The sequence below is a fragment of the Triticum urartu genome, chromosome 2, assembly GCF_003073215.2.
Source record: "Triticum urartu cultivar G1812 chromosome 2, Tu2.1, whole genome shotgun sequence".
NCBI lineage: Eukaryota > Viridiplantae > Streptophyta > Magnoliopsida > Poales > Poaceae > Triticum > Triticum urartu.
This window is the reverse complement of record NC_053023.1, coordinates 592,040,279-592,049,963: the sequence shown is the minus strand read 5'-3', so window position 1 is coordinate 592,049,963 and position 9,685 is coordinate 592,040,279. Positions and strand designations below refer to the sequence as shown.

The 9,685-nt window shown below is 48.0% G+C and overlaps 1 protein-coding gene across 32 annotated transcripts; it reads left to right on the top strand.

Moving 5' to 3' along the window:
• The first annotated feature begins 1,307 nt into the window (after window positions 1-1,307).
• On the top strand, window positions 1,308-6,476 carry LOC125538998 (protein NDL3-like). Of its 32 annotated transcripts, none has more exons than XR_007296611.1 (10): window positions 1,309-3,009; window positions 3,109-3,206; window positions 3,317-3,405; window positions 3,486-3,566; window positions 3,966-4,017; window positions 4,432-4,520; window positions 4,604-4,675; window positions 5,121-5,268; window positions 5,676-5,773; window positions 6,182-6,476. XR_007296611.1 is itself a non-coding variant. In XM_048702354.1 (9 exons), the coding sequence occupies exons 1-8, from the start codon at window positions 2,664-2,666 to the stop codon at window positions 4,653-4,655; spliced, it is 678 nt and encodes a 225-aa protein (XP_048558311.1). In that variant the 5' UTR covers window positions 1,308-2,663; the 3' UTR covers window positions 4,656-4,675; window positions 5,121-6,083. The 32 variants fall into 32 exon arrangements, 9 of the variants coding, with proteins under 9 accessions (XP_048558311.1, XP_048558304.1, XP_048558303.1 ...); XR_007296605.1 differs by having other exon boundaries at window positions 6,166-6,476; XR_007296621.1 differs by lacking the exon at window positions 6,182-6,476 and adding an exon at window positions 3,623-3,708 and having other exon boundaries at window positions 1,308-3,009; window positions 3,486-3,546; window positions 3,896-4,017; window positions 5,121-6,083.
• Window positions 6,477-9,685: the final 3,209 nt, after the last annotated feature.

The following is a 9,685-nucleotide window of genomic DNA, read 5'->3' as shown; positions in this document are numbered from 1 at the left end:
TCAGCTCAAGCGGCTGCGCCACCATGTTCTTGACCGCATGCACAGCAAGCACACACGCACGCAATTCAGTCACCGGAATCCGGGTGAGACAAGACAAGAAGAGAGGAAGGGGGCGGACTTGCGGGAAGAGGTAGGAGACGTCAAGGTCTTGCGCGATGAGGGCGAGGAGGTGTTTCAGCGCGTCGAACTTGTCGCCGTCGGAGCGGGATGCGAGGAGCGCCGAGACGGCGGCGGCGTTGGGGTCGCCATAAAGGTGTGCGTCCGTGGCTCCGTGCCCATCCGCACGCCACCCATGATGTCATCTGCTGGACCTTGACGGATCTGATGTGAAGGAGACGGGGACGGCCAGGATCCGTTCGTCGCCGCCGGCGTCAGCGGCGAGTGTGTCGGTGGTGGCCGCTCGCCTCCTTCCGACCGCCTTTTGGTGCCTGCGGGATGTGATTCCGCTGCTGCTGCTGTAGAGGCAGGCTTCGGGCTGCTCCTCCTGCCAGAGGAGCAGCCGCGGGAGACGCGGACAGGAGGGCGGGCCGCGGCGATGGAGATAGCGGAGCGCTCCGCCTGGATCTCCTCCTCCGCAGCGATGGAGATGGACAGGAGAGCAGGCTGCCGCGATGGAGGGTGAAGGAGATGACGGGGACGCCCAGTCGCCGTCGCGCAGCACGGCGGCGTGGTCGGAGGAGAGGAGACGCGGGACGGCGCAGCACGCCGCCTTGCCCTGCTGCTGCTCCTCCCCGCTGCCGCCGCCGCCGTGCTCCTCGTCCTCCCCCCCCGCTGCTGCTCATCGTCGTTGGGGAGGGAGGAGGGGGCTTTGTTGCGGTGGATCTGGCCGCCGACGGCGTGGGAAGGCGGGTGGCGGCGGCGGCGATGTGGCTGCGGGAGGCGGGGGGAGGAGAGGAGGCGCGCGGGAAGGAGGGAGGGAGGCGGCTGCGGGAGGAAGGGAGAGAGGAGGAGGCGGCTAGGTCTCCGCCGGAGCGCCCCCCTTTTATACTCCCACCACGCGAAATGACCAAAATGCCCTGGTGGGGGCATGATATTTACATTTTACTGTCATTACTATTCATTTCAGCAGTGCCAGCTCCAGATCCGACGGCCCAGGTTCCTCCAGATCTTGATCCAACCGACGAAAACACATCAAAGGAAACGATCCGACGGCCGAGAGTTGCTGAGCTCTGAGAAGGCTCGGTGGAATATCCTTCTCTTATCTCTTGATGGGCGCAGTAAAGAACCGAGCAACGAGCGTGTGTCCACGTGGGCATCAGGGGCTGGCGAGGGCACTGTTTTGTCGCTCGATAATTTCTGATGGGCGCAGTAAAGAAGGCCTCACACACGCGGCCCAACCCCGCACTCCACGCTCTCTCCATCCCCACACGCAACCTCTCCTCTTCTCGTTTCTCCTCTGCCTCACCGCCGCTGCCACTGCTTCCCCTTCACCCCTACCTCACGGAAAACGGCGGCGATGAGGAGGGTCGGCGCTTGGCGCATACCCGCGCCCCCGACCGTGGCAGCGTCCTCGCGGGGCCAGGCTTCCCGTCCGCGCCGCGACGCCGCCGGCAAGGAGGCCTGGGCTCGGACAGCCTCCGCGGCGTCGAGTGCGCCGGTGAGGTGTCTGGGAACCGCGTGGCGGGGAACTGGCGCTGCTTCTGGTTGTGGGTTCCGGCGACGCCAAGCCGTACATCTGAGCCGCCGCCTCCAATTTATTTCCTCCATGTTTCAGCTCCAGGTGTCACGTGTGTCCTTCATCGGCTATCCCTCCTTCCGGTTGTTGCCGCGTCCGCCTGCTGCGGGTCCTCCGTGTTCGTGACTGTTGTGTCGGCGTCGAAAGAATTTCTCCTGCAGTCAGGTATCGCTCCCAACACAGGCGTCTTTTTTTGGGGGGGTCGATCAAGTTTTCCCTTGTTGGCTACCGATTTCATACGAGCGCCATCACCATGCTGATTGTGCTACTGGTAGGGCTCTCAGTTGGGTTGAATTTCAGCACAGACCCTTTTTTTTGCAAGCAAGAACCGATGAGCCTAATTGAAATAGATCGTTGGAGTAAAGCTACATCCGTTTGGTTCCTGAAGGAATTAATCAGCTGGTTACACAGTATTTAGCATCGGCCTACGGTGCAGGATTTGTTAGATTTATTTTCTGTGTAATTTTTATTTGTCCAGTAAGAATCAGGTTAGTGTTGGTACCGAGAGAAAAATAAACGACCCACAAAAATTAATGATATGGCCGTGGTGTTCCCCAGTTTGGTGCATGCCAAGGAAGGAAGTCCTGTATTTAGACCTGATCTTGTAATTATTTTGGTGCCTGCCCAGAATAGCAGTGTGCGCACATGTGGTAAGTACAGTAAGCCAACTCTGGTAGCTTGCTTAGTACTGGAAAAGGAATAAGCAGGTTGTGAGATTCCTAACAACCCTTTTTGTGTTGATCAAATTGGTGATATGTGCTAGCTGGGTATTAATAAAGATTCTCTGGTACTTTTTTGTGTGAAGTCTGTGTTTCTCAGTGTCGTTGCCTCGTGTGTTTCCGGTCTCTTCTGCTTTATGAATGAGATGGCTGTCATCTCCCATTCACGTTGGCCACTTGGTCATGTGCGACTGTATAGGTGGTTGTTGGTGTGATGTTGTTCGTTGGTTTGTTGTTGATGTTAATCTGCTTATAGCCTGTTTGTTGTTATGTCGTGGCAAGATGTGCTCTCGATGTCATGTTTTATTTTGATTTTTTGTGGTTCTAGCCGGTGCTTAATTTTTGTCCACATATTTATGGCTAAAGTCCATGCATACATACTCATGGATTTGATTTTGTGCTATGGCCCTTGTGAACAATCAAGCTATCAGGTGAGAATCGATTCGTGGCTCTTTCTTTTTTTGAACTGCTCATTATGTGGTTCCTCGGACTCACACTCTGTTCCCTTTCTTTTTGTACCTCCTATTTATGGGCTCACTTTTGTTCGTGAGTCGATCAAGGACCAGATGGGTGTCTTGTGCTCATCTCCGGATACGGATCTGTATCCTTCTCTGTGTAAGGAGAAGAAGATGAAGTGATATCGTTTTCTTCGTGGTTGCTGTTATAAATTTTGCTATAACAAGGTAGCTCATGTGTTGTATTCCTGTTTGGTAGACATGTCCTGCTTCCAAGGATTGTTCTTCTGCTCACAGGTTGCATTCCTGTTGCTTCACAATGTTTGTATTTACCATATTACTCCTCAATGCCATGAGGTCAGTCATCATCATATGTTCCTCCATATTTAACATAGTCATTTACTATTCTGTCCCTATTACCTCCAGTTCTTACATGTTTGTCTTTCATGGCATCTGTTGTCTTACAGTTGGGAGCAGCTCCAATTCCATCAGATGTACATGAGCTATATGTTGATAAGCTCGCGTATCAGTTGGCGGATGTTCTTGATTTCTTCAGGTAATAATTGGCTTCCTTTTTTTGTATTCTGTTGGTGCCTAAAGGAGTTCTCTGATGTTATTGTGTCATTTCTCTTGCAGTTTAGGGTCTGTGATGTGCATGGGTGTCACCGCCGGTGCCTATATGCTTATCTTCTTTGCAGTACGTGTTTGCACGATTAGGTATTAAAGCTTGCTATTTGACTTTGGCTAACAATTTGCTTTATATATTATCCTAGACAAAGTAGAGGGAAGGGTTCTTGGTCTGGTGTTGGTTTCACCTCTATGCAAAGCCCCATCTTGGAGTGAGTGGTTGTATAATAAAGTAATAATTGACACTTCAGTTTCAGCCATGAATTGTCAGTGCCTTATTTCTTTGTGTATACTGGCACTCTGGCAGTACATTGTATTCCATTTTAACCTCAAATACAATGTCCAGTTAGGCAATTACTAACTCCTATTTATATATATTGTTTGATTGTTTGATGGATTAATCTTGGTCTGAGATGTAGTTGTGAAGTTATTCATTTTCTTGGGATGCAATTTCTTTTGCTAATATGGGTTAAGCCTTGGTGGAGGTAGCAGTTGTTTGCAGATTTGCACACCACATGTTTGGCTTAATATCTTACTCAAGGTAAAGATTTCTTTTCTACTTGTAATGAATTTGATATCTCTTTTCTGCGCGCACAATGTTTCTACCTAAGAAATTGCTTATTTAATTCTGCTTAATCACAACATTATTCAGTCCAGAGGAATACCAGCCGTTTATGAACACAGCTGATGGCAATGTTCGTATGGATTCAAAAGACAAAATAGTGCTGCCAAAATATATTTTGATCACACCGCAATGTAATGTTTTTTTCCAAAGAACTGAGCAATGGTTTACATGGATTACTGAAAATATTATTAACAGAATGCCATGTCCGTCATAAGAACTAGAACAATTTTAAATTATGCATTGGTTGGCTTGTTCAACAGATCATGGTTAGACATTTTTGTTTGCAGCTTGTACAGGATTTACCAATCTGTATTTGGACTTGCACTGCAGGTGGTTGCGAATCTTGGGCTCTGTGTGTCAGTCTATGGCATCCTTGCCGTGGATTCATCTTTCCAGGATAGGGCTGCTCGACGTATAAAGTAATTTGTGCCATCATCTTTGCCATCTATTTATGTTTAGGACTGTGACATGTTACTACTTACTGATTCTGTATGTTGTTTAGTATATGCTCTGTACAAGATCAATGCCTAAAAGGGTGTCTGCATCGCAGTTGAGTTGGATACTTGAAGCTCGAGTATGTTTATGTTCTTTCCTATGCAGTTTCTTACTGTTGCATGTAACACCGGAGCCTTTCTTAGTAGTGCCAAACATTTGATTGATGTGTGTGCATAAAAGAACTCTTGGGATTGATACCGTAAGTTTGTCGCTTGGGTAATTTTTCTCTTAGACACTAAACTGTTTAATATAGGTTTTAAACAACTGCATCTTTGAATAGCAGTAGCTCCTCACAATTTTTCCTTATTTAACCGAGTATTTAGAGCCAAGATCCAGTTTGCCTTGTTGTAAGTTAATGTTGTTTACTATTTCTCTGCCTCAAGTGGGTAGTCTTGTCTTTTCCTAGCCAGTGTATTACTTATTTTGAATGACTCGCTGTAAATAGTACTACGTCAAACTGGATCAACGCAAACTATATTCAGTTATTTTTGGTACTAATCCATTGATCCTCTGTTTCATTTCAGAAGTTAGGGTGCCGACGCATCGGTGCCAGCCGCAGGGTTGTGACCTACGGGCGGCAGCTCAGGGGCATGCCTTGCTAGGTGCTCGCCTTTTCCTACATCTCTGTAGGAACACGTCAGGCAGGAGCTCAGCCCCACATCCTTGCTCAAGGTTTGTCCTCATTCCTACTTGGAATTAATGATAATATAACATGGGAACTGAGGAACGTTAGAGCAGCACAAATCTTCATAAAGAAAAACCTTAATTTAGGCATGGATATTGATCTGCAAATTTGAGGTAGAAAAATATTTATTTTCTAGGTACTAACTCGCAAGTGTTCTACAAATTCAGTGAATAAAAAAATGTAGTTCAAACATGAGATCGTAGTATCGTACTGACAGACACCCCTAATTATATTGAACGAAATGGCATTTTTTTGTGGGCAGGTAAAAGAGCAGCCCTATTTTTGGTAAAGCTTGCTTGCCTTTCAGTATTTTTGGTTACATTGTGTGCTTCCAGTTCCTCTGTTTTGCTCTGATTCGTTGATCTTCTGTACTGCCTCTGTATCAAAATATAAGACGTTCTGTATCGCCCCTCGGTGCCAGCATGAAGGCAAGGCAACCCTGGCTAATATGCATCTGGATGGCCTTCCCCCTTATACTTCGATTCACTATGGGTAGTGTTCCATCCATTGTCTCTATCCATTGTCTCTCTTTCGTTCTTTCTCTGAGAAATCTTAATTTCTAGACTGCAAGTTAGAATGTGCGAAACTGACTGTTTCCCTTGCTGGTTAGGGTTCTCATTACTAACCTGCATTTCTTAGTTTAGTTGTAATTTTATCAATAACTCATTGTTCTTACTCTGTGATTTGAAGTGTAACATTGCCTTTTTACTTCTAATTTCTTGCTGACATTGGAGTCTGGGGTTGTACTGTCTGTTTGCTTCATAAAAAGTTAATATTGAAAGGTTGTTCATGGTTATATGTAGCTGCCTAGCATACCATGATGTCATGATCCTGCTGTAAACTTAGACCAGACTATATTTATTTATTTTTGTACCAAATGATAGAAGCTTAGAGGTCTAGCCGTGCCCGGAGGAGGTCGTCCCCGGTGCCCGCATCCTCCTCGAAGAGGTCGTCCCCGACGTGTGGACATCAACCTTAGAGGTCACGCTGGGAGACAGGCGGAGGATAGGCAAGTTCGCCATTGCTGAAGGAGCACCAGTACCAAGTCTTCGACAAAATATGTAATAATGAAAGACAGTATGAGGTCTTATGATTTTACTCACACTACAATACTAGAACACCACTTCCAGTCTCTTGTTCTTGCTGCAGATATTCCTATATCTGTATGAAAAAAATTATATTCTGAAAAAGTGCATACAAAGTGGTTTAAATGTAAGGAGCTTGCACGTACATGTACAACCAAAATTAGCAAAAAGGAAGCTAGAAGGGGCGCTCCTCTATCTGGCACCGCCCAGATGCCACTCAGGAGGCGCACCGAGGGTGCGCCCTAACAGCTAGTGTGACATGCAATCGTGGCCATATGTACCCGAATACGTGCCTCTTGCTCTTGACCATGAAGAACTTCAATGTTATATTAATCAGTAAGTTTTTTCATTCGGGCTCCTAGGAAACAAACCCTATAATTATTGTGCTATTGTCGTCACTAGACACTAGTCGCATACAACTGTCTGTGCACACTTTATATACTTGGTTTTGGTCCTTTTATGATCGAGTGCGAGGAACTATAGAGAAAGTAGCCACATCAAGAAATAAGAGAGACATGCTCTACCGGGCGTCTTCAGAGTTCAGTCGAATCCGGAAGTTCGTTGCGTTGGCTTGATGGATTTCCGGCCGTTCAATTTCGCTCCTGGACGATCTGGGCGCCGGATCGAATCCCGAAACTGTTGCAATGAATAGTTGCCGCCCCTCCTCGGTTCTCTTTCACTTGGCGGAGTCGTTCTGGTCTCGCTGACCTGTGGGGTAGCTCGCGTGTGGGTCCCGTTTGTCGGTGACTGGGTCTGGCAAAGCGTCCCGTGCGGCTCGTCCCGACGAATCCAGCAGGTAAATATCTTGCCACCGCCAGTAATTATCACAGCCCGCCGAGGGCATTTTTGGTTTTTCATGTCTTTGCACTGTGCGCGGTGGACGCTGGTTGGGTGAGGGAGTCCATGAGGTGGGGGCGAGCGGCTGGCTTGCCCTTTCATGCTCCCCATTCGTTCCCTTCTATCTGGTTCTTCTTCTCTTGCCGCTGACTCGCGTCCCCTTCGATTTGTCGTCGTTCTCAGGTGGTTCTCCTCCCGCTTGCCGCCGTCTCAGGTGGCTTTCCTCCCGCTGCCGCCGGCGCTCGTCCTCCTCGATTTGCCGCCGTCTCTTACCGTCTTCTTTGCTTCTCTGGATGCTTCACAGTTGCGATGGTCGCGTGGCGTGGGATCTGTCTTGCTCGAGATGAAGGACTTTATAAAGAGGTGACATTGCTCGACTATAATACTTTACCTATGCATGTCTGGTGCTTATGTGTTCCGAGATGAAGGACTTTATCAAGAGGTGACACCGCTCGACCATGCTATGATACTTAAGCATATCCGGAGCTTATATGATGCGAGATGAAGGACTTCAGTGAGTAGTTCGAGTAAACGCACATGAATAGTACTCTTATGGCTCGAGATGAAGGACTTTAGAGAGAGGTGACATTGCTCGACTATAATAACCATATCAATTGATATTTTTTTATTTATATCTTATGTTGGAGCATTGTAATCACCAAAGCGGGTTGGTGAGAACGATGCCGGGTATAGATAGAGAGATGGCTTTGCCCTAGTCGCGCTAATAGTTTTGGACTTGGTTCATAAAAAATCAATAATGTGAAAACTACAGTTGATTAGTGAAGTTTTTGTTACAATGTTTGTTTATAGTGAAGCTTTTAATTGTTCCAGTATAATGCGAGAAAACTATGACTTAATATTTTTTTAAGGGCAAGCCATAAGCTTTATTACGAAACGAGTTGGGCAATGTCGCCCATTACAAACTCAGCTACACTTGCTGGAAGAACATGATCAACAACAAGGATATCCCCCTCTTGACAGGCAAGTCCTAATCTGGCCATATGATGCGCTGGCATATTAGCCTCGCGCTTACAGTGGGCAAACACACACGAGGAGAACCATAATCTGGATTGCACTTTAATGTCTTCAATCGCTTGTGCTTGACGCGAGTAGTCGGGAGTTCTCTTGTTTAAGGCCTGTTCAAGCATGAGGGCGTCCATCTCGACCGTCAGGCGCACCACCCCCAGCTCTGCAGCAAGGTCCAAGGCTTTCTCCATTGCGTGCAGCTCCGTACTGAAAGCATCGACGGCATGGTCCATTCGCCCCGCCCGTGCCGCCACAACATCCCCTGTACTATCCCGGACGACGACTCCCCATGCTCCCCGCCCGCCTTCCTCGATGAAAGCACCATCGACGTTGAATTTCAGCATGTCCTGTGGGGGCGGGTTCCAGTGAGGCATGCAGGCCGGCGCCGGGGTCACTTTGCAGAAACACTCCTGGAATTCTTCGGGTGTGCATGCAGCTCTAATGGCGAATTGTGTGTGCTCCATTGGCTTTTCTCCCTCTCTAACCTTGTTTCGTTGAGTCCACCACTGCCACCACATGGTTATGATCATCATCCGTTCCTTTTCAGGAAGCTGCCACAAGATTTCCAAGGTTGTATGCACACTATCACATTCTGCCAGCCGCTGTCTGGCATACTCGAGATCGAGACTCCGCCACACCTGCTTGACTTCGTGACATTCCACAAATAGGTGTTTTGCCGACTCGTTTCTCATGTTACACAGGAAGCATTTGTGATCCTCGATTCTCATTCCTCTTCGACACAAAATGTCCTTAGTGGCTAGTGTGTTATGCGCAAGACGCCACATGAAATGACGAATCTTCCCTGGGCATGGAAGTCTCCATATTCTCTTCCACTTTGCCTCTCCTCCGCCCTCAAGATTACCGGCAACAGGAGGGATCCCAACTCCTTGTACGGCTTTAGGCTCAGCAAGAGCCCTCTTTAGTTTATACGCCCGCTTAACCGAGAAGAGGCCCTTGGTGTCAAAGTGCCAAGCCAAAAAATCGACTGCTCCATCCCGAAGCGACATTTGGAGTATCAATCCTGCATCCTCCTCCCAAAAAGTGTCCCTGATCAGCTCCGTACCCCACTTGCCAGTGACTGGGTCGATTAGTTCAGAGACCTTGGTCAAGATATTTCCCCCACGAGGAGTGATGACCCGCCTAGACCATGCTCTGGGTATCCAAGGATCATCCCAAATGCGGATACTTGCGCCATCTCCAACACGCCATATCATACCTTGTTTAACTAGATCAATTCCGTGGATAATGCTGCGCCAAGCGTAGGACGTGTTTGTGGTCTGTCCCGCATCAAGGATGGAACTGTTCGGGTAGTATTTGGCCTTTAGGAGCTGAGCACATAGACTGTCCGGGTTTTCAATCAGACGCCACACCTGCCTGGCAAGCATGGTAATGTTAAAATCATGAATATCTCGGAAGCCGAGGCCCCCCCCCCGCCCTTTCGATCGTGTAAGTTTTT